The sequence below is a fragment of the Chionomys nivalis genome, chromosome 8 (assembly GCF_950005125.1).
Source record: "Chionomys nivalis chromosome 8, mChiNiv1.1, whole genome shotgun sequence".
In the NCBI taxonomy this organism is placed as follows: domain Eukaryota; kingdom Metazoa; phylum Chordata; class Mammalia; order Rodentia; family Cricetidae; genus Chionomys; species Chionomys nivalis.
The window spans coordinates 44,029,686-44,057,246 of NC_080093.1; the positions used below are offsets into that span (position 1 = coordinate 44,029,686).

General features: G+C 38.8%; 3 protein-coding genes across 4 annotated transcripts in view; 1 reads left to right on the forward strand and 2 right to left on the reverse strand.

Moving 5' to 3' along the window:
- Window positions 1-1,095: 1,095 nt before the first annotated feature.
- LOC130879748 (olfactory receptor 5B2-like) lies at window positions 1,096-2,025 on the forward strand. Its single transcript, XM_057778542.1, has one exon. The coding sequence runs from the start codon at window positions 1,096-1,098 to the stop codon at window positions 2,023-2,025; it is 930 nt and encodes a 309-aa protein (XP_057634525.1).
- A 10,159-nt stretch (window positions 2,026-12,184) lies between these two features.
- Window positions 12,185-13,129, reverse strand: LOC130879744 (olfactory receptor 5B12-like). Its single transcript, XM_057778538.1, has one exon. The coding sequence runs from the start codon at window positions 13,127-13,129 to the stop codon at window positions 12,185-12,187; it is 945 nt and encodes a 314-aa protein (XP_057634521.1).
- A 1,850-nt stretch (window positions 13,130-14,979) lies between these two features.
- Lpxn (leupaxin) overlaps window positions 14,980-27,561 on the reverse strand; it is a 29,546-nt gene continuing 16,964 nt past the window's right edge. The window contains exons 4-9 of one of the 2 annotated variants that reach the window (XM_057778416.1): window positions 26,662-26,761; window positions 23,327-23,494; window positions 22,397-22,570; window positions 22,197-22,278; window positions 16,586-16,734; window positions 14,980-15,877 (exon numbers count right to left, since the gene is read on the reverse strand). In XM_057778416.1, the coding sequence (XP_057634399.1) occupies window positions 15,608-15,877; window positions 16,586-16,734; window positions 22,197-22,278; window positions 22,397-22,570; window positions 23,327-23,494; window positions 26,662-26,691 (873 nt within the window). In that variant the 5' untranslated portion in view covers window positions 26,692-26,761 and the 3' untranslated portion in view covers window positions 14,980-15,607. The remainder of the gene's footprint in view (window positions 15,878-16,585; window positions 16,735-22,196; window positions 22,279-22,396; window positions 22,571-23,326; window positions 23,495-26,661; window positions 26,762-27,561) is intronic. The other variant, XM_057778415.1, reaches the window with a different exon arrangement.

The following is a 27,561-nucleotide window of genomic DNA, read 5'->3' on the forward strand; positions in this document are numbered from 1 at the left end:
TCATCACTCAAAACTGCTTTCTGCAGGTTGAGCATCCTCCTGCCATAGTTATCCATAACATCATCTATTCAGAGTATATATACTATAATGCATTACATAAACCAACTACTTGAATGATTAGAGTTTTTGGTAGTATCAGTGGAAATATACATACACACATATACACACACAAACACATACACACACACACATATTGTGTTCATTAGCATATGCATGTGCTAATGTAAATAATCATGGAGCTATGAGGAAAGGACTAAATGGCAATTCAGACATGGTTAATTCTTTTAACAGTATTAGTATTGAAAAGAAAATGATTTAATTTTCTATTTTCTTTGTTTCCTTGTTCTACCTTCAAAGATGAGAAAATCCATGACAAATGAGGTGAAATTTGTGCACAATTAACAAAAATTGTAGTTCATTGTGAAAACCAAAACTTTTGCTATGTTTAAGCTAAAGTAATCAGTGAGTTGATTTAAATTTACCCTATGCTCAAAAGCATAGGGTTAAAACTTGGTATTGTCTATAACTGAAAGTCCATTTTAATGCTAATGTAAATATAAATTAGTCAGCATCTTTAGTTTCATAGTTTTCATGACTTGAACAACAAAATAAAACATATTATTGAGATAAAATACAAAAGTGACATATCCAAAGATTCAATAGTACCTTGACAGATGAATGGCAAAGAAATGTTAGGTTTTGCTGATATAGGGGAAAGTGGATTAACAGAGAGAATTATCCATAAAAATCATACTCTTGAATGTATTAATTTGCTTACATCTCAAATAACAAATATATAAAATTTTGAAATTATAATACCATTAAGAATCCTTCGTGGGTGTAGTTGATTCACCAAACCAATTCTAAATTTTATGCTGGCTTTATAGAATGTAGAAGTATAAGTTGGTTGGTAGAGAGCTGGGAAGGATCTGGAAGGAGATGAGAAAAGGAGATAGAATATGATCAAAGCATATTGTGTGAAAGACTACAATAAACTTTTTGAAAAATATGGTTTATAATTTTCAAGTTCAATGGAATTTTCAAATCATCATGAAGCTTTTTTCCCATTGCTACAGAGAATCTAATTATTACAAGATGGCACTAATGAAGAATGGAACAGAAGTGACACAGTTCCTTCTGTTGGGACTCACTGATGACCCAGGCTTACAGCTTCCACTCTTCATCACCTTCCTCCTCATCTATATCATCACCTTGGTGGGGAACCTGGGCATGATCCTGCTGATTCTCTTGGACTCTCACCTTCATACCCCCATGTATATTTTCCTTGGTAACCTTTCTCTGGTGGATTTTTGTTACTCCTCAGCTGTCACGCCCACAGTCATGACTGAGCTTCTTGTGGGTGACAAGGTCATTTCCTACAATGATTGTGCTGCTCAGATGTTCTTCTTTGCAGGTTTTGCTACTGCAGAGAATTACCTGTTGGCCTCAATGGCCTATGATCGCTATGTAGCAGTATGCAAGCCCCTACACTATGCCAGCACCATGACTAAAAGTGTATATACATGGCTGATTATTGGCTCTTATGTCATCAGTTTCATGAATGCCTCTATCCATATTGCAGACATATTCACTCTCCCCTTCTGTAAGTCCAATGTGATCCATCATTTTTTCTGTGATGTTCCAGCAATCATGGCTCTTGCTTGCTTTGATAATCAATTTAGGGAGCTTGTTCTTCTTTATACTGAGAGTTTAAATATTTTTTTTGCTCTTATAGTTATCTGGACATCTTACATGTTCATTTTTGTCACTATCTTAAAGATGCACTCAGCTGCAAGACATCGTAAGGCTGTATCCACCTGTGCCTCCCACTTCACTGCAGTGACTATCTTCTATGGTACTGTCATCTTTATGTATTTACAGCCCAGCTCCAATCATACCATGGACACAGACAAAGTTACGTCTGTGTTCTACACCATGGTCATTCCTATGCTGAATCCTCTGGTCTACAGTCTGAGGAACAAGAAGGTCAAGAATGCATTCTTAAAGTCAATACTACATTCTTAGAGGTGAAAAAGGCATTCATTTGTTGAAAACGAATTTTTAGGATTTTAGCTTAGCTCTGTGAGATGCACTGTTTTAGGATTTTAACTTTAGTGCTCTGTGAGATGCACCGTTCCTAGTTTCATTCTTCTCAAAACTCCATCATGTACTTAGAGTGGATGTCCTCACCAAAATAAAGTAGATGAAATAATATTCTTACTCCTTCTTCAAAACTCTTAAAAATATTTTAAATAGAATTGTTTACTTGAATGGTATAGGATAGCATAGAGTTTTCAAAATCTCATTAATAATACTGTTATATCACTTAACTGCATGTATTTATCCTACTACATCTCAATGAAAATACACATATTAAAGATAAATGCCATAGATATAAGCAGTGCATGAAGGTGTTTCATAATGTGCACATGAATGTAGTAAATTTTATAGAATTATATACATAATATGGTTATTTGTGGTGTTTAGTTTTATGTGTTCAACTGCCTGAATTAATGGTGTATCTATGACCATATTTCCAAGAGTTCAAGAGTCTAACATAAGGAACATTTATATAAGAAGAAGAACATGTTATCTCATTTATGAGGCTGGACGTGATGTCACCACTTAGAGTCCAAAATCCCTCGTCTCTCCCTCTTCTTTATTCCCCACTCTCACTCTTCTCTGTCCTTTCCCCTTCTCCTTTACCCTGAAGGTTCATCTCCTCACACTCTTAGATATCAAAACTGATGATCCAGTCCTGACTATTTAGACTTTGACCTTCAAGGCTTATCCCAGCTACATGTCACCTCTCTTTTCTCAGGCTTCTAAACTCAGATTGCCTTAATCACTGGCTTCTGTTTTTTTCTCATGTTTGAAGGCAGGCTATCAAGGTACTTCTAAGCACCCCTGTCACATAAGTCACTATCCACAATAAATATCCTCTTGTTTCACCGTCTACATTATATCCTATTGATTCTGTTTCTCAGGGGAACTTTGGAAACTACAAAAGCATTTAGTGAGTGTGGTGCTTTGGATAAGAAATGTCTCCTATGGGCTCACCTATTTGAAGACTTGGTCCCCAGTTGGTAGTGCTGCTCAGTAGTGAGGTTTAGGAAGTAGACACTTGCGAGATGAAATGCATTACTTGGAAAAGGATTCTGAGTGTTCATAGCTCTGCTCCCTTCCCAATGCTCTCTCTAGTTAATGTTTGTGATTGCTACTTAACGTTTTGATTGAAGATGTGATCTCTGGCTCCAACTCCTTCCACCTTGCCTGCCCCTTGTTGCCATTCCTACTGTCATGATTGTTGTATTCCTCTGAAATCATAATCCCAAACAAACCTTTTCTTCCTTAAGTTGTTCTTGGTGACTTGTATTTTATCACATTACAGAAAGGTAACTAATACAGTGACTATAACCTAATCTTTCATTTACTTTATGAAAATGTAATATATGTGCAATGTTTATTTTTCTCTATATTGGCATAAAGGTCTTGAATAGAAACAAATTCAATAATTAAATGAAATTACATATATTTTCTTTGATGTTCACAGATGAAGAATTCTGAAATTTCCTATTTCTACTGGATTATGTCATTTTGTGTATATATATATATTTGTATAGAAACATAACATGTTGATACTTGAAATTTCAAAAGTTACAATAAAAGCAAAGAAAATAGAAACTAATTGGAATATTGTAATGTATTCATATATTGTTAAGCATCATCAAATGATATTTGAATCAAGCTAAAAATTAGGAGGTGTAACTTTCTTTAAGTTACTTTCTTTAAGAAAGTTCTTTGTAGAATAGCCATTCATTTTAAGTAACTTCTTTCTCCTAATATTCTTCCTCTTTGAATTTCTTCTTACATCAGTCAATCTTGTTCATTTCCTTCACATTGGCTCATCCTATAAGTAATACATTCATTTCATTCAAATATTAGCTTCAGTTGCTGTTTTCTCATGGATCCTCTCTGACAAGTTTTATGAACCAACTATTCTCCACATATCACCTACACTATCTCATTCTCCTTTGTCACGTTTTATGCTTCTTAAACCATTTTTATTTTTAAATTACCTCCCAAAAAAGGAGAGAAGATATAGAAAGGATGCAATTAAAGGATGAATTATTGGATCTACTTTCAAAGCAAAAAGAGCAACTATTAACCTCTAATATTTTACATTGGTATGGATTATATATGATGATACAAATTTGAGGTCATTTTTGTTATAACATACTGTACATATGTTTCTTCTCTTGTTTAAGGTATAGTGCCTATGCAGCTCAATTTAAAAAGTGTCATTCTAGACCTTAAAAGCTATTATTATAAACTGCTTAGGATATAGATTATGACTAAAGAGATAACTCAGTGGTTAAGAGCACTGACTGCTCTTCCAGAGAACCCAGGTTCAGTTCCCAGCACACTACATGGCAGCTAAAAACTGTCTATAATTCCAAGTTCTGACACTCTCACACAAACATACATACAGGCAAAACAACAATGTACATAAAATAAAAATAAGTTATTTTTGAAAAAAGAAAGAAACAAAAAATACAGGTTAGTGGTTTGTCATCTTTAACAATCAAACACGATGCTGCCCCCCCCCCAAGTCACACTTTTGTCTGCAAGGTCCTTGGCCCACCAAGAGTCCCTGCTCCTGTACTGAGGAGATAGATCCAGGGGAGTGAGTGTGTGCCTGTCCGGACAGACGGTCCAGGAACAGAGTACAGGACCCCTCCAATTCCTGCTGCAGGGGCTTCTTTGTTCCACACTACCCTGCCTCTCCCAAGCCTGCCCTATTGTCTGTGACATCCACGGCCCAGGAAGAGTTCCTGCTCATGCCCTGAGGAGATACATCCAGAGGGCACTCCTTTCCATCTGCAGGGTCCTTGTATCTATCAGCACAGTCAGCTCCAGTGCTGAGCGATCCTAAGAGAGGGCAAACCAAGAAATTTCTCCAAGTACACAGTCAGTCACAGCAAAGATTGGACCAAGACGCCAAGACTCTCCTGGATGCATATGAAGGAAGAGATGGGCAGGTGCCAATGCAAGAATTCCTCCAACAACCTGAAAAGAAACATGACAATACCAAAATACAGTGAGCACACAACAAGAAGACTTGAATACCCTATTCCAGAAGAAGTAGAAGAAATCGACTTTAAACATAACATTATGAAAATAATAGAGGCCCTTAAATGGGATATGAAAAACTCATTTAAAGAAATGGATGAGAAGACAAACAAAAAGTTAAAAGAATAAATCTCTCAAAGATACCCAAGAAAACCAAGAAAAAGAATGCAAACAGGTAATGGAAACAGTTGAAGACTTGAAAACTTAAATGAAGGTAATGAAGAACACACAAACCGAGGAATGGCTGGATATGAAAAATCTGGGTAAACGAACAGGAAATACAGAGACAAGTATAACCAACAGAATACAAGAAATAGAAGAAAGAATCTCAGATGCTGAAGCTACTATAAAGGAAATAAACTCATTGATTAAAGAAAACAGTAAATCCAACAAATTCTTAACACAAAACTGAACCACCCCTGGGTCAAGGAAGAAATAAAGAAAGAAATTAAGTCTTCCTTGAATTCAACGAAAATAAAGACACAACATACCCAAACCTATGGGACACTATGAAAGCAATGCTAAGAGGAAATTTCATAGCACTAAGTGCCCACATAAAGAAAACAGAAATATTCATCAGTGTGGCTATGGGACAAGGCCAATTCAGGTACCCTCTCATCTGCTGCCCAAGGACCTAGCTGGGGACATCCCCTTAGACACCTGGGAACCTCTATAGAGCCAAGTCTCTTGTCAACCCTAAAATGGCTCCCATAATTAAGATATCTTCTTCCCTGCTCCCATATCCACACTTCCTCCATCTCAACCATCCCACGCCCCCAAGAACTCCGTAATCCTCCCCTTCTCCTTTCTCTCTCCCCATCTCTCCTTCTCCCCACCCCACCCCCACCCCCATGTTCCCAACTTTTGCCTGGTGATATTGTTTACTTTCGATTTCCAGGAGGATAAATATATCTTGAATATCACCATAGAACCTTCATCCAGCAATGGATGGAGATAGAGACAGAGACCCACAATGGAGCACTGGACTGAGCTCCCAAGGTCCAGATGAAGAGAAGAAGGAAGGAGAGGATGAGCAAGGAAGTCAGGACCGTGAGGGGTGCATCTACCCACTGAGACGGTGTGACTGATCTAATGGGGGCTCACTAAAGCAAGCTGGACTAGGACTGAACAATCAGGTGATCAAACTGGACTCTCTGAATGTGGCTGACAATGGGGGCTGACTGAGAAGCCAATGATAATGGCACTGGAATTTCATTCTACTGCATGTGCTGGCTTTTGAGGATTCTAGTCTGTTTGGATGCACACCTTCCTAGACCTAGATGGAGGGGGGAGAGCCTTGGACTTCCCACGAGCAGGGTACCCTGCCTTCTGTCAGGACTGGGGGGAATGGGAGGAAAATGGACACAGGGGAGGAGGTGGAAATTTTGAATGGTATTATTTAGAAAGCAACAAAAAATTATTTAAAAAATGTTAGGCATCAAAGATATAAAGTACAGTATGCATATTTTTGCTTTTTGTCTTTAATGACATAATTTCCAAAGCCTAATGCTGTTTTACTCCATCACTCCCTTCACACATTGACCACACTCGGCTTTTCCACATTCCTGGAAGCAATGAATTTCAAATATCATGGACTGAAGCTCTGACCATGAGCCTAAGAAATATTTCTTCCTTTTTAGCATTTTCTCCCAGTTATTTTGAGACAGACACAAGACACATTAGAAAAAGGGTTTTATTGTTATGACTATTACTGACAATGAACTAAATGGCCTTAGCAGCTGATTTATAGGAATAGTTTAGAAATGTTTCTAGAGGAAAGCTAGAGGCGCCTGGGAATGTAGCAAAGCATAATGGGCAATTTTATTGGGGGTTCAAGTGAAAACACCAATAAAACCCAAAAAATAAATGTGGACCAGGTTTCAGATGGAAAAGAGAAGTCTCTCTGGACCTGGGCTTGTTATTACGTATGCTACACTCTGACAAAGCGTGTGTCTACATCTTGTTCATCTGCTGAGATTTTGAGTAAGGCCAAGTTTAAAGGTGACAGCTAAGAAAATTTCAAAGAAAGGCAGTATTTAGTCTCTGGATGAATGTTACCAGATACCTTTAAACCATATTTGCAATAAGAACTACATGCAAGACAGAAAGATTCAAAAAACTTTAAATATGACCAGAAAAGCTAGTGTGAAAAGCTTGCACTAAGAACAGTGCAGTAAAGGAAGAGATTTAGTACCATTAAATAGAAGTTGGGGCTGGGGAGATGGCTTGCACAGTAAAATACTTGCTGCACAAGCACAGAAACATGAATTTGGATCTCCAGAACCACTGCAAAATATCTACAATACCATCACTCCTACAGCAAGGTGGAACTTGGAGACAAGAGAATCCTTAGAAGATCAGGTACCCTGGTGTGTACCATGGCAGAAAAGAAACACTGTCACAAAGAAGATGGAAAGTGAATACAGACACCCAAAGTTATCATCAGTCTTCCACACAGTCAAATACATCACACACACACACACACACACACGTGCATGCACGTGAATGCAGGCCAGAATGAATGTCTAGCCTGGAACAATAGAAAGGATGCCTTCAGAGTGTCTTGGTAACTTACATGCCATCATCTAGTGCATCAAGGAAGTAAAAGTATAAGTACATTTGAACTACTTTAACAAGACACCATGAATCACCTTGCTTAACAAAGCTACCCAGAGAAGTGATTTTGCAGTGGTTATCCATGCATTCAAGTACTTACAGACACTGTAGGCACAAGCCAAGGGGATATATGTATACACAACACACACACACACACACACACACACACACACACACACACACATACATATACCCTTCCAGTGGTGTTAGAACCTGATGGCATCCATTTGATTTATAACATCTGTTAGCTCCAGTATCTCTGTTTAGTTTTTGTCTGGATGAGCTGTCCATTTGTGAGAGTATGGTGATTAGAGTTTCCCACCATCTCTGTGTGACAGTCAATATGTGATTTAAGCTGGAGAAGTCTTTCTTTTACAGGCATGAGTACCCTTGAGTTTGGGACATAGATGTTAAGAATGAAATGTCCTCTTGGATTTTTCCTGTGATTAGTACGTAGTATCCTTCCCCATCTGTTCTGGCTAGTTTGGGTTTGAAGTTTATTCTGTCAGATCATAAAATGACCATATCAGATTGCTCCCATGTTAATTTATTAGAATATCTTTTCTTATATTTTTACCCTGAGGTGATATCTATCCTTGATGTTAAGCTGTGTTTCATGGATGCAGCAGAAGGATGGGGTTGGAATAAAGGATAGATGGAAAGGAAGCCTGGAAGAGAAGAGCTGTGTGGTTGCTGGGGGTGGTGGCAGAGAGGAGGGGGAGGTCGCAGGTGGGCTGCTATAGAGTTAGGGGTGAGACTGGGGACTTGATTTGGAAAAGAGAAAGGAGAGATGATGAAGATCTGCAGTTAATGTTCCTGCTTCCCTGGCCAGCATGAATAGAGGGTTCTCCCTAACACTTTTTCTACAAAACCAAAATAATACCGGCAAGATAAAAAGGCTATCTGACTGGAGTTGGGTCTCATTCTGCCACCAGTCTCATGACACAATGAACTTAGTAGCCAGTTCAGGAACTGGGGTCCTGGACAATAGAGCCATCAATATTCATTCAATATTAGATTGGCACAAATCTATCTCTAATTTTCAAGGTAACATTTACTTACTTCTCCATCTTACTGCCCAGCAAATAAAGTCTTGATCAATGCAGTGCTAGTATTAGGGTAGTGAGATTGAAGACATCCTTTTATTCCTTAGGTAATGTGATCCAGTGTCTTGGTTCACTCTGACTGACATGGGGACAGAGGCTATGAGACAATGCATAAAAAACGAGTTTTACTATGATGATCCCAGTACTAATTTTAAGAGTGAGATTTTGATTCAATTATTTTTCTTTCCTGAGCAAACAGTGTCTTCAATGTTGTTGTTATTTTAAAACCAGGTGTAGTGTTTGTTCACCTGCTTATTTCTTAGCATTCCTGCAAGTCTTTTGTCTGACATCTGTTCAGGTTGATGTGTTTATGGGGAGATGATCCTCACATGATCATACTCAACCACCATCTTACTGTACATGGCTAAACTTGCCATATAACCTAGCTCTGTAGGTGCTTTGAGAAGTACCAAAGTGAAACCCATACTATCTCAGGAAAATGTTAGCATAACAGCCACGGCAATGATAAAAAGAACATTTTCAAAGGAATACAGATATTCTTCTGACAGCTCCCTAGAAGAGCCCTTTTTATAATTTATGTTTTTTCTATTAAATACAGTTAGCTGAGTGAGGAAAAACTCTGTATTTAGACACATGTTCAAAGAACAGCAACTATTTAACATTGCAATTTTCTAAGATATAAATATCAGTTGGGGCAACTAACACCTACCCAAATTCTTTTATTTTTATCATGAGAATTGTTCTTTAATCATAACAACTGAAAGACACCAGTAGTCTGTGTTGTCCCCCACCCAAAACCCCAGAGGGCGAGGTGGAAAGTGTGGGCACGTGGTACAGTGTGCTTGGGGATTTCATAAGACAGGAAAGGAAACTTTTGAGATAGAAGATCCTATCTGTAGGTCCGTTCCATTGCAGTCTCAGAGTGGTAGATAGCAGTGGGGGTGGTGTGTTGGTACCCTTCTCAGAAATGTCCAGGATCCTGCCAGCCCACAGGTGTTATCTGTCAAGATAACCTTCCTGTCAGAAGTTTCTCAGCCCACCTAAAGCATTTGGGTCACTAACCCTGCATTCCAGAGTCTGAGGATAGATATTTCAGCAAACATTGTTTATTGCTAAATATTGTTAGAGTGGACAGAAAGAAAGCAAACATATGTAGAAAAAAGGAGTACTGATGAGAGGCATAACCATTTTATCTCAGCTAGAGGAAAATGGTCCTGAAGAGACCCAGGAGAAACAGTAGGAATTAAGATCTGCTGGCCTATGATAACAGCTCCTCCCTGGTAGCAGCTTTTCTAGCACTTGGCAATTTATCTTTTGAGTCTCTTTTGGGACATGTGGATCTCAAAATACTAGCTCCTCTTGTTGGTATACCAGTATTGGAAGCAAATGATCTTATAAAAATTGTATCAAAATTGCAACATTAAAATTACAAAATAAAAGCTTTGAAGGTCTGATGTTTTCTCCTTAGTGCAGTACAAAAAGGATGCAGTAGTCCCCAGAGGACTCAATTGAACATAAACTTTTATGGACACTACCATTTCTACTTGTGCCATGTGGTGACATTAACCGAGGGGGTGGTGAAGTCACATGACATTTGCCTTCTCTATGATATCATTAAAAATGTGGCAGTCTAATTACATTGTTGGTTCCATTACAAGGAAGTTACTAAAGAAGATAGCAGCAAACTACATAGTTGCTTTCTGTTCAAGTTGAACTCAGTACCATGGTAAAGTGAACCATCTCCAATTGGGGCAGGAGTCTCTAGGGTATCCACCACTTCATAGATTAAATATAGATTGCCACACTCTTTCATTAGAGATTTTCATTAGATAGGGTAGTATGGATATAGGAAGAAATTGTACTTATGGTATAGGCAGGTAGGGGCAAAATATAAAAATAATAAAACAAAGTAAGATATTTCATGGTCTCAGGTCAAGAAATCTGAGTTTGTAGGTAACTAGTAGAACACCTAGAATTACGGCACTCGCTTTCTCTCAGGGTTGGAGAAAAGATGAGGAACAAGAGATAAAGGTGTTCTAGAAAGCTTCTTAAGAAATGTTAAAATCCCTGTTCCAGGATGAGGGAAGGGTTGGGCTGTTTTTTTTTTTTTTCTCTTTTTCTCTATCACAAAGTCAAAGGGCCAGCCTGAGCAAAGATGGTGGTTGGAGGATATTTTGAGATAAAGATGCTTGCATCTGGAATGGGAGAGCGAAATCCATCTTCCAGCATCTTTTGGGTTGAAACAGTACAGGACAATTTGCTAACATAACTTAACATGCTCAATTTAGATATGAGAGAGAATGTTTACAGGGAATTAGGACCCCAATCAACAGCCAAACTAATGCCTTTAGGTTTGTTTTCAGGCAATCCAAAAGTGTGCACAAATGAAGGTACAGAAGAAGATAAGAAAATTAATAGTTCAAAACATTTTATATAATGTGGATATGAGAAAGCCCATGAGATAATGAAAAGATAGATGGATAATAAAGAGAAAATGGATAGATAGATAGATAGATAGATAGATAGATAGATAGATAGATAGATAGATGATAGATGCATAGATAGATGGATAGATAGATAGAATAACAATAAATGAAAGAGAAAGAATGAATTTGAATAAGAGCAAGAGAGTCTATGAGAGATTACATAGAGAGAAAATGGAAGGATAAATGGTGCATTATATATTAGCATCTCAAGAAAATAAATATTTCTAAAAGAAATAAGGAGTGCTGAGAGGGAAAGAAATAGTCTTCCCCAAGAGAGGGAACACCAACTGGTTGTCCAATACCAAATAATCAGGTCTGAAAATACACGTACAAGTAGCATTGTATAGACCAATCATGATATATGTGTGTGTAAGTCTATGTGGGTGTGTAAAATATATGTATATAAGAGTATGTCAACAATGAAAAGAGGCTATGAAAGATCAAAGAGAGGTATATGGTGGGTTTGGACAGAGAAAAGGAAAGAAAAATTACATGATTGTATTATAATCTCAAAAATGAAAGAAATGCTAGCCACTCATAATAAGGAATACAAGTTAAATAACCCAGGAACTCACTAATGGCACCATTACCAACAATAAACTGTTTGGGAGGAAAGACAGTATTTCCAGAGCTCAGAAAATAGCACTAATTAAATTGGTCAAATGTAGGCATCTGGTCTAGTTCAATGGAAGAAACTTGCTTTCCATGTGCCAGGCACTAGATTCAATCTCCATTACCCCAGGATGAAATAAAAGAAAATAATGAAACTTTACACAGGTTTAAAGCAAGTAATAGAGACAGCTCCTAAGTAAACTCATTTCTTGAACTGAGCAAAGATTAATCTGAGGTAAATTAAACAGCCTTCATGCAGATTCTATAAAATTAAAATATGAATGTTATAGTAATTTTTGCTTTCTCCACAGTCTTTTGTAATGCACTCTTGACCTCTTTGTTCCTCAGGCTGTAAACCAGAGGATTCAGCATGGGGATGACCGTGGTGTAAAACACAGATGCCACCTTGTCAGTGCCCATGTTGTGACTGGAGCTGGGTTGTAAGTACATGAAGATGCCTGACCCATAGAAGATAGAGACTGCAGTGAGATGGGAAGCACAGGTGGAAAAGGCCTTCTGGCGCCCTTCAGATGATCGCATCCTCAGAATAGTGGTGAATATAAACAGATAGGAGATCAAAATGACTACAATAGAGAGGAGAACATTAAAACCCACCACGAAGAAAATCACCATCTCACTGACAGTGGTGTCTGAACACGAGAGGGCCAGGAGAGGAGGGGCATCACAAAAGAAATGGTCTATCATATTAGATTTGCAGAAGGAGAGACTGAAAATGTTCCCAGTGTGGATGGAGGAATTCATGAAGCCACAGACATAGGAGCTTATGGTCATACAGGCACATGTGTTTGTAGTCATGATGGTGGTGTAATGCAGGGGCTTACACACTGCTGCATAGCGGTCATAAGCCATGGCAACCAGGAGGAAACTTTCTGTGGTTATAAATCCCACAAAGAAGAAGAATTGGGTGCCACAAGCATTGTGGGATATGATTTTATCTGTTGAAATGAGTCCTGCCATTACCTTGGGAGTGACAGCTGAAGAATAACCAAAGTCCACCAGAGACAGGTGACTGAGGAAAAGGTACATGGGAGTGTGGAGGTGTGAGTCCAGCAGAATCAGTCCTGTCATTCCCACGTTCCCAAGCACAGTGCAGAGATAGATGAGAAGGAAGACAAAGAAGAGAGGGATCTGGAGCTCTGGGTCATCTGTTAAGCCTGCAAGAATGAACTCAGTCACCTCTGTACTGTTCTCCATTAGGGATTAGATGGCTTCCCTGCAGCAAAGAGAAAGGAGATCAGGATGGGAGATGGGGGCACTACACATGTTTCTTTCTGCATTCTCATCCAAGCAAGCTATGCAGCAAAATTCAAGTTTAAATTAAATTGATTAAATTAAATTAAGTAAAATAATATCGCACTGTTTTCTCAGAGATGCTGTATCTGAATCCAATAATTTCATGATGACTGTACTGTGACCTATGCTAGTCTAGTTAGGATGACTCACTGTAGTTTTGTTTATAAGAGCTAGAAAATAAACTTTTCCTCCCCATATAAGTAATAAACACAGGAACACACATTGAACAGGCATCACATACCATGAGAGGAACACATGATCAAATTTATAAGGCAAAGCAACTGTGTCTGTCCAAGCATCATCCTGGAGAACTCAATATTTCACAGAGTAGTGGGCCAGGTGGAAACTCCTCAACAGCAGGGTTCTAAAATAAACTTCTTTTCTGTATACAGATAGCCAAGGATGGAGAACTACTGCTTTGGAGAAGTGTTTTATGTTTTTGAACACTTAGGAGTTATTTATAACCAAGAAAAGAAGTTAGGTGGTAAGTTTAAATAATGTACTTAGGTGTCGGCAGGTACTTCTTAAGGAGAACATTTATCTGAAGGTCGTTTTCTTGTTAAAAGGCTGGGTCTTGAGGCAGCATCTTTTCTGGAGCAAACATAACTATCTCTACTGTGAAAGGATGACACTTTCCTTCTTAATTGAATGCTTGTGAGTTCTGACAACTCTCTGATATTTTTAAATATTTACATTGTAAAAGATCTCAAAACAGCAGTTCTTCAAACAAACGAAAGCACTCTGTACCTGAACATTTTTTTATTTTGCACTGAAACCTCAAGTTCACTTTGTCAAAATGCCAAAGTTACTGTGAACACTGCATCATTCACACCTGCTTTGATGTCATCAGTGGAGATAAAGTGAAAAAGACACCGGGAAGCTGAAAGTACGTTGTGTTTTGTCTGCTATGTTCAGCCAACCAAACAAAAGGCCAGATGGCTCCATTTTCTCTGTGGCCTCCCACATATGTTCCTATTTCATAGAATTAGCTGTCACTACTGCTTTTGAACTCTCAAAACTCCCTTTTTATTCATCCTAGCAAAGGAGACATATAATGAATCTTGGCAAGAATCACTTAGTCCATTTTAATCTATAAGAAGTACTATTCTTGTACCAACCTAAAAATAACACATTTGGTCCTAAGTTTTTTTTTGTGGGGGACACCTTCCAGGGAAAGGGGGGTCTGCCTGTAATCTCAGAATCTAGGATTCAAAAAAAACCCCTATGATTTCTGATATAATAAAATAGTCAAAGAATTATTTTGAAGACTCTGGTAAGAAAATAAATCACACCATGCCCAATGAGCGCCTCACTTACAGAATCATGGCTCCGTGTGCAGCCTACTCTGTAAACAAACCAATAGGATCAAAAAAAAAAGAAAAAGTCAGATTCTTCAGTAACTTGTAAAGTTTTCTATAAATTAACCTAAAGTGTTTTGAAAAAACAATTAATTGTTTGTGGCTTAGCTTTCTTGTCCAAACTAAAAGACCCGCATTTGATCTTTTATAACATCTTTCCTTGGAGAGAATATGCATAGACATTTGTCATTTGTCTCCATCAGGTAGTTCTGAAAGAGACACATCCTTCATTTTCATTTTTGAAATGTATTTTTAAGGTATTTAATGGGAAACTAGATCTTTTTAGATAAAAAAAAAGTGAAGACAGATTCTAAAAATCTTGTTACCTTGTAATTATCCAAAGATTTCAGTCTGAAAAGTAAAATGGGTAAAAGCCCGAACTAAAGAGAAAAGTTAGAAACAATAGGTCTCATCTTTTAGCTTTTTCTTATTAAAAGGGGGTTTACACTGCTATATGCAAGGAAAGAAGAAAGGGAGTACAAATTTAGCTGCAAATAGGGCCTGGCGTTCTATAATATAGGAAGCAAAACATTTGTCTATCACATGAATATGACAGTGAGTCACCAAAACCACAAGCTGCTTTATTCACACAGATGTCAGTTAAAATACACTTCCTCTTAAAATAGCAAACATTGAGGGAAGGCACTATAAGGGCTTAAGGGTAGAGTCATGACTCCTGAGAGAAAAGAAAAAGTCAGACTCTGGGGCCCACAGCTGAAGGTCTGAGAGGGGCATCAGTAGAGGTAAAAGGTGAGAAACAGAAAACCAGAGGTGGAATGAATTGTGCACATGAGAAATAAACCTTCAGAGTGTCTTGATAGCATCATCTAGATCTAAATGCAAATACATAATAAGAAATGTCTTCAAAAATAAGATTATAAGCCTAGTAACATGCAGAAATTCCCTTATTTGCTCATTTTTTGTACTCTACTAGCCCACTGAGTGAAGGTCAGGGAAACAAAGTGTGTTCTTCCCTGCCTTGGTCTCAGGCAACATTAAGTAGATGGCGGATCAAAGGGAATTACTGTGGAAAGAGCTTAGTGAAGCAGAGTTGACAGTAGGTCTTGTTGTTCTGCTCTCGGAAGATGCCTTTTGACAGCTGTGTCAAGCAGAAAGCACACACAAAGTGCTCAGGATGAAACTTGTGCCCCATGGCACTGATGCAGCGGCCAGTAATGGGCTGCCCGCAGCCATAGCAGAGGGTCCCTCGGCGTTGATGGTAATGGAGTTCACAGAATGGACGGCCATCCAGTTCGAAGAAGGAGCCAGAAGAAAAACTGCTGAAGCAGTCCTGAGGATGGAGTGAACACAGACAAAAGAAATGCACATCAAGAGATAATGCCACCAAATAAGATGTTTATCTTCAAAATTCTTGACAGTTACCTGCCAGTTGTAGGATTTATCTCAGGTCCTTGACAAACAAAGGCTAGATTTACACATTGCAAAACAGACAAGCAAAAGCCCTATTTTTCTTTTTAAATAAATGATGGAGGTGGGTCTTGTATCTATCCGTTGCCTTCATTGGTTAATTAATAAAGAAAACTGCTTGGCCTGATAGGACAGAAAATTAGGTAGGCAGAGTAGACAGAACAGAATGCTGGGAGAAAGAAGCCGAGTCAGGCAGTTGCCATGACTCTCCTCTCCGAGATGGATGCCAGTTAGACTCGTCCCAGTAAGCCACACTCAAGTGGTAATACAGATATTAGAAATGGGTTAGATCAATATGTAAGAGCTAGCCAATAAGAGGTTATAACTAATGGGTCAGGCAGTGTTTAAAAGAATACAGTTTCTGTGTAATTATTTCGGGGTAAAGCTAGCCATGCGGAGCTGAGCGGTAGGGAATGCAGCCCACCGCAGCTCTTACTACAAATAAATAAATAAAACTAACATGGATTCCTCACTTTAGACTAGAAACTATCTCACTATGAAGCAGCTCATCCTCTCGGGGAAGAATACGATTCGATTTTCTCTAAAACTGAAGGTAATTGAGCATACAAACCCCACACACAAAGCACTCTGGGTGCCAGACAGTGTTCATTGCTGAAAGATAGTTCTCCAACACTGGGCGGTTGCAGCCACCACACTTAGGTGAGAACATGGCTAAGAAATCTTTTCGGCAATATGGCTTCTTGTCCTTCTCATGAAAACCTGAAAAGATAAAATCAAAGATTCATAGTTTCAGCCTTTGAGTCCTTTAAAGCTACATTAGAAGCAGAGATAAGGTCATTATTGTAACTTTTCCCAACTTTAGTATCCCCATGTTCAAAAGAAGACAATGCAGGTGCCTTTTAGTATTGAACCTGGATCACAGTCTAAGTACTAGGGGCTATTTCTCCTTAACAGCTTGATACAAATGTTACCTTAGCCTGAAGCTCTATTCCTGCCACTGATACAATTGTAATTCAGCTCAAAAGGTCACCTTTTCATTGCCATCAACCCAGCCCTTCTCTGTCAATCCGTCTTCATAGCACTTACTTTATCTTAAATCATTGTTATAGGCTATCTTCCCTCACTGAAAAATTAGCTCTGAGAGAAACTAGATACCACTGGTCTTGCTACCATTACCCCCCACACACAATATTTAAAATACTTTAAAATAAGATAACACTAAATAGTAATTAACTTTGATAAGTTATCCATAGTTAACTAGTCAGTGGAGGAGAAAAAACTCACATCCCACCTCTAACTTAAATGCATCCAAACTGTGACCTTTCCATGGAAACTGATAGGTCAACTAAGTACGAATATACTAACCAAAACTGTATACACATGAGAAGCCACCCTGTGCCTCACCAGCCTAGTGGTATGAAACAAAGTGTGTTTAGTGGGTTGTTCAAGCTATCTACTCTAGGAATATTCTAGAAAGGTCCTGTGATCATAGTAGCCAGATCACAAAACTGTAATAGGATATCAGGGTAGGACCTAAATCATAAATCACATGGCTGGTCTTTCTGACTTTCGTTCTTGTCACTGTTTGATGGAGCTTGCTTCACTCAATTATGTTTTCTCTAAAACAAAATAGGTAAGTTGTCAAAATCATAAGGCCTAGAGATCTAAGAATCCAACCTAGCAATTTTATATCTGTCCTGTGTTATTCTTCTGAACCCCACAGACTGAGAAAGCTTACTTTACTATTCTCTTTTTCTTTTCTGACCCATTCAGAAGATTTCTAGAGTCTAAGGGAAAGTGAATGTCAACCCCACACCACCATCATCACTACTTAAGGAAAGAAATACCCGCAGGTCTCTTTTTGGAGTAAAGCAGCACTCTTTTTCACTCCAACATGTCTCACTCGCCTGAAAATTTGTTAAAACGCAGATTGTGAGGTCCTCCCTACCCTCCACACCCCCCAATTTTTTATTTATGGTACTAAAGATTTTGCATTCTTAACATGCCCCCAAGTGATATAAGTTGGTATTTCTTAAGAAAGCTGCAAGACATACCACCTAACCTAGGTATGAACCCCATTTAGGAATCTGCAGAGCAGTTGGTCTCCAGAGTGAGACAGTAGGAGAGTAACACCCTCCATTTCTACTTGGGTGAGTCTCAGGAGGGAAATCAAAACAATCCATCCACCAAAATTGCTATAATGTTTCTGTACTTAGTAACCCCCTAAATTGGAAAAGTTTCAGCACTGTCCTGAAGGCTCGCTCAGGGGCCAATTACCTCAAGAGAATGAATGAAAGACACTGACAATTAAAAGTTACCACAGAGACATGGGAGAGTATTTTCACTCCAGTGTCTCTTAGCCACAGGGGAAATCAAAGAGCACCTGCATGGCCGAGATAATGAACAATTAAAAAGAAAGATGGGAAGCACTGAAGACATAGGTCCCTAGGAAAATCGCTAAGGGCCAATGCATTTAAAAACTTTAGCCTTAAAGAGGGATTCTCTGAACTGAAGAAAAATGCAGATGAATTTAATTTCCCAGGAGGTTCCATAATTTAACTGTTATTATCAAAACTCTATATGTGCCTGTGTCCTGGAATAAAAGTCAGGATGCTATCTAATTAATTAACTGACCATATGACAGTGGACCCATTTATGAGAAAGCCAGGAAAAAGAACATGACTATAACCCAAAAGGAACTTCTAAGTAATAAATGGCTCCATTGCCATTGCCTCTATTAATACATGTTTTCAGTGTAATTTCATGTTTATTTCATATCATAATGAACCAGTGAACCATCAGATTAGGATGAGCCCAACTCAAGAACAACTAGTTATCCTTAAGGGTTGGGCATTTTTCTTTTGTATGCAACTATAGCTGTTCTTCAAATATTCCCTTACCTGTTTCCAGGTAATTTCTACAACATAATTATCAATAGATAGTGCTGTTCACCCTCTCCTTATAGGTCATCAAAGATAAGCCAAAGTATGATTTCACAAAAGTCCAACTTAGGGAATCATTGAGTTCATTGTGTTTATAGAGTATGGGTAATCCCAAAGCAGCCACACCACCAGATAGCCTCCCTGAACATGGGTAACAACTTTAGTACAGCAGCACATACAGAGTTTCCTCTTCCACTAACCTTACATATGCTGTATGCTGTAGCACCTCTCGAGAACATGAGACCATGTACCACACTAGAGCAGAATCACATTCAGTTGGCCAGTTAGCCCCTTATTCTATGAAGGAATATCTACAGTCAATAAACCCAATGAAGGTCTCATGTAGGTAGCCACCCCTGCTCAGACGAAGAGGATGGCTGTTAAGCAAAGAATTCTGCATCAGACAGTATTCATTTAATGACTATTTATTAACTTAGTCTAATTAACTTTCATATTTCTATTGCTACTGATACAGGAAATACGTATCATTTTGACATATTAAGTGCTTTGAACAAGCTCCAATGGACAAGCAAATCACTACAAAGAACTTTGTTAGTGCCTTATGTCAGTACTATCATGTCTGACTCTATTTCCCAGTAAAGTATAAGTTGGTACTGAGAAGGTAAGAAGACTTAGCAACAGGAGAATTAAATCCCAGTCAAAGAGTACTTAGAATATGTTAACAAAAGTGTGATGTGGCACTTACAGAAATGAGAACTGAGTTCAAATTCTTTCCATCCCTTCAATGATATCTCAGTCAATGAAGTGCTTGCCTTGTAAACACAAGGCAAGGAACTGTGTTAGATCCCCAGACAGAACCCACCAAATAAGTAAATAGGCAAGCAAACAACAAACAAATAAATAAGTAAACTGGGCATAGTGACACACATTTGTAATCCACAACTGGGGAGACTGTTGGTATCATGGGGCTCCAAAAAGAGTCAATCCTACTCGGCAAGCTTCAGGCCTTTTCTCACTCACTCACACACACGTAGTTATGGCCCTGAGGAATAATACCTAAGATTTCCCTCTAGCATCCACATGCATGTGTGTTCCCGGGAGGTGTAGAGAAGAGACTGGGAGTCATCATCACCTAAACGGTAAACCTCAAACCAGCCCAAGCTATACGGCACTCCACTGCTCCAAAACCAAAATGAACAATAAAAGGGGGACAAAATATCAGGACAATTCAGAAAATAAATCCTTGTAAACTGTTAAAATGGGTCACATATAGAAGACAAAATAGGGCTGGTGAGATGGTTCAGTGGGTAAAGGAACTTACCACCAAGCCTGAGGACCTACGTTCAAACATTGGGACCCACGAGGCAGAAGGAGAGAACTAACTCACTCTGTTTGCTAACCTCCATATGTATAAAATGGTACGCTCACATTCACAGGCAAAATAAAAATGTAATAAATAAATAAATAAATAAATAAATGAAAGCCACAAAAAGAAATTGGGGTAGTATACAAAATGAAAATAAAGGCTTAATGGAAACTTCTCAATTATGGAAAATGAACACAGTCCTAAGAATTAGGAATGCAGCCGGGCGGTAGTGGTGCACGCCTTTAATCCCAGCACTCGGGAGGCAGAGGCAGGAGGATCTCTGTGAGTTAGAGGCCAGCCTGGTCTACAGAGCTAGTTCCAGGACAGGTTCCAAAAGCTATGGAGAAACCCTGTCTCGAAAATCCAAAAAAAAAAAAAAAAAAAAAAAGAATTAGGAATGCAAACATTTCCCTCTGTATATTAATATTCAATTCCTATAGAATTCTATGTTGAGGCAACTCAAGGGCAGTGACAGAATAAAAACATGTAAGAAATTATTTAAATTATAAAAGAATCACAAAGAAAATGAGAAAAAGAAAGGAGATGACAGTATGAAATATTAATAAGGATTTTTCTGGTGGTTGCTGCTTTGTTTGTTTTTATAATGTAAAGTACAAGAGTAGCCTCTAACATGACAGATCTAAGGCTGAAAGGGATAACCACTTTCACTGCTGGGGTCATCAGCATGAGCTCTCCCAGTACCTGAATTCAAAGTATTTCTCAAGTTTAGACAGGACTGGCTCAAGTCTGAAAAGCTATTGGATGAGCTGATGCCCCATTATGTCACAAAACACAGGGACTATTTGAAACTACCTAGTGGAGACTCTAAGTGCTCTAGCATACCTAAGAAATAAGTCGAGCTCTCCACTGGGAGTGGGGAAAGGCACATTAGGAACGGCTGACATGTTGACAAATTCTCTACCACTGAAACTCTCCCACCTGGTTAAACGCAGTGGGTCTCAACAATCAGACAAAAAAAAAAAATAACAACAAAAAGTGTGTAAAGGGTACTTATCAGGAGGAAGAAGGAGGTAAAATCAGGTAGATGGGACGTTAGAGCAGGAAGTTACAGTAATCAGGATGCCCATTATACATGCAGAAAGTGATCAAAACACACTCAAAGAAAGGAGAAATGGGGTCCTGGAAATAGAGGATCTAAAGAGAAAGGTAGTAGCAGCAGATTCCAGGGATAATTCAGGGGAAAGAACTAAAATGGCTGCTACTTAGCAGGAAGAAAGCATTTCAGGTTAGAGCAAAATCATCAATAAAATAAAATGGAGCAGGCTTATTAGCAGATGCAACTGACTATTTTGATAAGGATTTTATGGTTCTATCAGGTAAATTAGTGGTAAGTATAGCGTAACTAAGCTAGAAGAAAGCAACTCAAATTTTAATTCCAAGAGAAAAAATTGGTTCATACTTGTAAGTAACAGTGACACATTGTGTGTGGGAGAGGGGGTATGTATGTGTGTTTGCATGTTTGTTACATGTGCCATAATTCATGTGTAGAGGTAACGACAACTTCTGGTGGCAGTCCCTTCCTTCCATGATTGAGGCAGTCTCTTCTGTCTGCCTGCAAGTTTCTACGGATCGTCCTTAGAAACCTCACATCTTTGAAAGGAACACACTAGTGCCACAGACTTGTGCTACCAGCCCTAGCTTTTAAGCAGATTCAGGTCTTCTTCATAAATGTGCAGCAAGGGCTTCACCTGCCAAGTCATCTCCAGAGGCACAATCTGTTTTTAAATGATGGATTTCCACTTCCTTAATTTAAAAAAAAAATCAATTTAAACCAAAAGTAGTAATGATAGGGAAAAGCAGAGAGACAACATCTCGGCATGGAATGGACTTCTAGGTGTCAGTGCTGAGAGCAGAACTAAACAGACAGCGGTCCCAAGGAGGAGTGCTGCTGGCCCGCCCACCTCAGCCTCGAGTCGCAGCCTCCCACTTACCTTCTGCACCAAACACCTCTCCACAGTGAGAGCAGAAGAAGTGCTCTGGGTGCCATGTCTGGTTCATTGCTGTCAGCACTTTCTGGAAACGGCACACATGGAGAGGTATTAGAAGGCTTCAGAGTTGAGAAACATGGCCAGTGCTCTTAATGAGTAATCAGATACTACATGAAAGCTGACAGGGCTGGGGAGTTACTCACATCCATGATGGGAGCAGCACAGTAGGCACAACGCGGAGAGAACAGCTGGTGGTAGTCCTGGGAACAGTAGGCCAAGCCGTTCCGTTCAAAGAAGGGACTGGGGCCAATCTCCTCCTTGCAGTGACTGCAAATGAAGTGCTCTGGGTGCCAGGATTGCCCCAGAGCATGGATCACCTAGGGATAGCACAGAGCCTGGCATGGCAGTGCAGCAGAAGGCACCTCTAGAGGGCACTCTGCACGCTGCATTCCCTTAGACAACACCTCCTGAGTTACATACAATTACAAGGCCAAGACCTAGGTTACATTAAGGACATCTGCAACCATGCTTAAAGAATAGTAAAAGGGACCTGCCATGCTGATTAATCAAGAAGCCAAGCAGAATTTACTTCTCAGCTCTGAGCCTCTGCACACCTTGCCTCGCACAGGAAAGCCCTGCCCTGTGGATTTGGTAATAATGGTTCAGAGTTAGTATCTCTGTTTAACGAGTCATATCTCAATTTCATCTAGCTGAAATTGCAATGAATAAATGTAAGTCCAGAAATGTCTGAAGAGAGAAAGCAGTGTGAAAGGCCATCTCAGAAATGACAGTGAATAAAAGTGATTAGGAATTCAAACTCAGAAGGCAGACCATCCTGAACTCAAATGTTCCCTTTGCTTCTTTCTTACTACGCTTTCGTCTTTCCAAGAAATGTCTCTGAGCACTTGACCTCCTTGTTTTTGCAAAAGATATGATAATAAAATCTCCTTAAAAGATTGATTAAACTATTAAATGTAGGAATACTAATAAATCACTTAACTCAGCGCCCAGAATAATATAAGCAGTCAGTGGTTGTTAACAAAAAATTAAAATATCTTAGAATACAAAGAGAAAGCCATTCTTGGACACCCACAGACACAGACTGATTGGACCAACATCCTGGATCACCCCACCTTCCCAGCAATTGGCTTTTCGCAGGAAGCACAGTGGCCCTTGGGCACGGTGGCAATCCCAAGATCTTGCAGTTCCTGTTCCAAACCCCCAAGCATTGAGTCCAACGATGCCTTGTGATCCTGTTTGTCTGGTAAGGGTTTCCTGCTGGCATCTGCTGTCACTGAAACCTTGGACAAGGAAAGAACCATGAATAAAAATCAGTCTGTATAGACCTTCATTCTTTTTGGCATTTGCTATATACAACCTATTCCTATACTTCTGATGTCTGATCTTGTCTTCCCCTAACCTTTCTTCAAGGAACTGGAGACATCCAACATGAACATAAATAAAAATACTTTTATTTCCATGTCATTTTAAATTCCTTGAGTGAAATGAAATTTGATCATTTATCATTGATTTGTAAATCTTCTGTCTAATGAAAAAAATCGAATATAAAAAGATTATACTTTTGTAGCTCTTACAGTGACCTGACCCCAGATGAATATTAGTCATCTCTTTCTTTTATTCATTTATTAATTGCCAAGCACCTAATTTGTCACAGTCACTTGTTATTAAGCAGTATATAAGCATACCAAGTTTCTAGCCTCATGGAATTTTTATTCTATGAGTAGAGAGAAGCAGATGTGCAATACTTTATAGTGACATTTCATTTGTGTTTTGATAAAGTTTGCTTGAAGATCAGAGTGCAAAGTAGCCACACTGGTCAGCCATACAGGCCAGACAGTGGTGACACACATCTTTATTCCCAGCAGCAGCCACATTAGTTAGCCACAGAGGCCAGGAAGTGGTGGTGCACGCCTTTAATCCCAGCACTAGAGAGGAATATAAGGTGGGATGAGACAGGAACTCGCTCTCTTTCAGTCTGAAGATTTTGTAGAGGTAAGAGCTCTCTAGTGGTTGGCTGCTTTACTTCTCTGATCTTTCAGTTTGAACCCTAATATATGTCTCTGGGTTTTTATTAGTTGTGCTTTAATACTTTGAAATGATTTATACAATGTTTAAAGCCAGTGTTAACAGAGAAGGTAATGAGATTACATTTATTAGAAGATAGATCCAAACTTCTTATTATAAATCACTCATCAGTTGTACACAGACACACATATACATACAAAAGCCTACATTTTTCCTTCATCATTTCATGTCCTTTCCAATGTTTATCTGGTCAAATAGATATAGTGGCTCAAACAGATCCACTGCCTACCCATCAATTTTTTTATAATCAAATGGATAGTCACAGTTTCACACCTACTAATTAATGTCTTCCCAATCTCATTTCCTATTTCACAGTTAAAAGCCTTCTTGTTGAAGTAGGCAGGTTCCCAACATTTTCCTGGATAGCTCTGCAATATCTGCTTTCTCTAGTTATTCAATCATTACTGTCTATAAAATCTTCACTTTTTTTACCACTTATTATGCTTATTTCCCTTAAAAAATTGATCCTCAAACATATTTCTTTCCTTCCTTTTATATAATGGAAGTTAGTGTTTGAGAGGTGATGTGTATGCTATGAATATCATTGGTTAATAAAAAAACTGTCTTGTGCCTGTGCAGGGAATAGAGGTAGATGGGGAAAACTAAACTTAATGCTGGGAAAAAGGAGACAGAGTTTAGGGGGAAGCCATGGAGCTACTGGCAGAGACAGACAGAACGGAATTTTACCCAGTAAGCCACAGTCACGTGTAGATACACAGATTAAGATTAATGGAGATAGGTTAAAATAATATGTAAGGGTTAGCCAATAAGAATCTAGAGCTAATGGGCCAAGCAGTGATTTAAATAATATAGTTTTTGTGTAATTATTTAGGGGCTGGCTGGGTAGCCGGGAACAAACAAGTGTGGCCTTCTTACTACAGAGAGGTATCTATCCAAAAGATCAATGTCCAGAGGTACCAAAAATAATTAATTTTCCATTTGAAAAATAACTAAGTAAAAATATAACTATATATTCTCTACATCTACGTCTCTTTGCTTGCATATTCCAAAATATTTCCAGATACATACATAAAATGCAGTACATACTGATGACCTGCAGGGGGCAATATAGGACTATCTGGGACAAATTATGGCCCTTGTTCACTACATTTTTGTACTTTTGATTTTGTGTAATGTATATGCATTGTTTAGTTTTAAAACATACATTTTAAGTTAAAATATAAACACACCAAGAGATAATTTAAGAAGAAAACAGTATAAATTTCCTAATATGACTGTTTTTTCTAGCATCATCAAGTATGCAGCACAAGTCAATACACTCATTTTAGTGTAGATGTTAGTTAGCTAACTACAGAGTATTAGCCAATAGAGAACCGTGATGTGACATTTATTCATCTGCCCCTCCAACAGCTGTGAATTACTTAGTCCCTGTGTGCTAGGCACCATGTGTGACATGGGGAGTCTCACGCTGACACCGTCCCTGTACTCTTCTATCATACACATTTTAACAGTCTGCCTTAAATATTTCATACTGATTTCATGAGTATGCACCTTAACATTCAACCAGATTTTTTTTTTTTTTTTTTTTTTTTTGGTTTTTCGAGACAGGGTTTCTCTGTGGTTTTGGAGCCTGTCCCGGAACTAGCTCTTGTAGACCAGGCTGGCCTCGAACTCACAGAGATCCGCCTGCCTCTGCCTCCCAAGTGCTGGGATTAAAGGTGTGCGCCACCACCGCCCGGCTCTCAACCAGATTTTAAAAGGCTGGATTCTCTATGTTAAGGATTATAGATCTATGTTCTTGATAAATGCTTAAGACTCCTTATCTGATTTCTGCTCTCTGTCAGTATGACATTTTCATTCTACAGACAAGAAAAAAAGAGCTAATTTTATCCCAGTATGGTCTCAAAACTCATCTTTCTTCCCTTGGCCTTGCTCGCTCTGTGTCTCAGCCTGCCCCCTGACCTCTGTCCTGCTCAGGCACACGTTTTTACTAGACCTCTGCATCAGCATGCCTTCAGGGGAGCCTTTGCCCTCGGGATCTCTCCAACCCTGATCATTCTGTGTCCATCCTAAATCCCGTCACAACTGCTCTGACAAAATCTGATTAACCTTTCAAAATCCTGGGCTGTGCTCCACTCACTTTGGAAAATCTCCAGTCTTTCATTCTACAACCACTGCAGAGTTTTATGACTGGCTACACCATAAACACCCCAATCTCTTCCATATCAAGGCCTATACCATGTTATCTTTAATGTCCAAATGATTTTCTCTACTGAATTAAATTTAATCTAGGAAAATGAATGTCACCTTAGAATTCCCAAGCAGGGGATAAGAGACTGACCACTACCATGCTAACTTGGTGCCTCAAAGACCCAGACTTTATGTTCCATACTGTACCCACCTTGGACTGCATTTCACTCAGGTGGGCCATGAGCTCATCCAGCTGAGCAGCTGCTGAGGTTTTAGGAGGTGGTACTGATTCTTTTGGCTCTTGGACCTCACTACAGACAGAAGAAAAAAAGTTATATTAACATATAAAAACTCAAATAAATATTAAGTCCCCTGTAAGTATCAGAGGATACAATTTTACCTGCTAACCTATTTGACATGAATCTAAAAATCAAAGACAGGGAGTATTTTAAAAATAGTTGCTACTCTAAATGTTTAAATAGGCCTCTCTGCATTGTGTATCTGTTTCTTCTTGACCACCTAAATAAATAAATAACCTATTTGTTCCCAAGTGTATGAAGGAAAGTGCTAGACATGTCTCCAATTTCTAGATTCCAGGTAACCTTACAACAGAGCTTTAAAACCATAACTAGCCGGGCGGTGGTGGCGCACGCCTTTAATCCCAGCACTCGGGAGGCAGAGGCAGGTGGATCTCTGTGAGTTCGAGGCCAGCCTGGTCTACAAGAGCTAGTTCCAGGACAGGAACCAAAAGTTACAGAGAAACCCTGTCTCGAAAAATCCAAAAATAAATAAATAAATAAATAAATAAAATCATAACTAGCAGTTTAATAGAAAATTTTAAAATTATAAGTCATATGCAACAAAAAGTTTTATAGGTAACCAAGAGACCTGAATAAACACTCCTCTAAAAATAATTAACAGTCATCCAGTATACAAAAAGGTGTTCAACCTCATTAATTATCAGGAAAATCCAAATCAAAGTTACTACGAGATACCACTTTACACTCATCATAGCATGAAGCAAATTCCGGCAAAAGAATAGAGAAAGGAAAGCAATGTAATCTACCAGTGCTCTGCAGGTCGGTGTCGTCTCCTTGAGAAACTATATGGA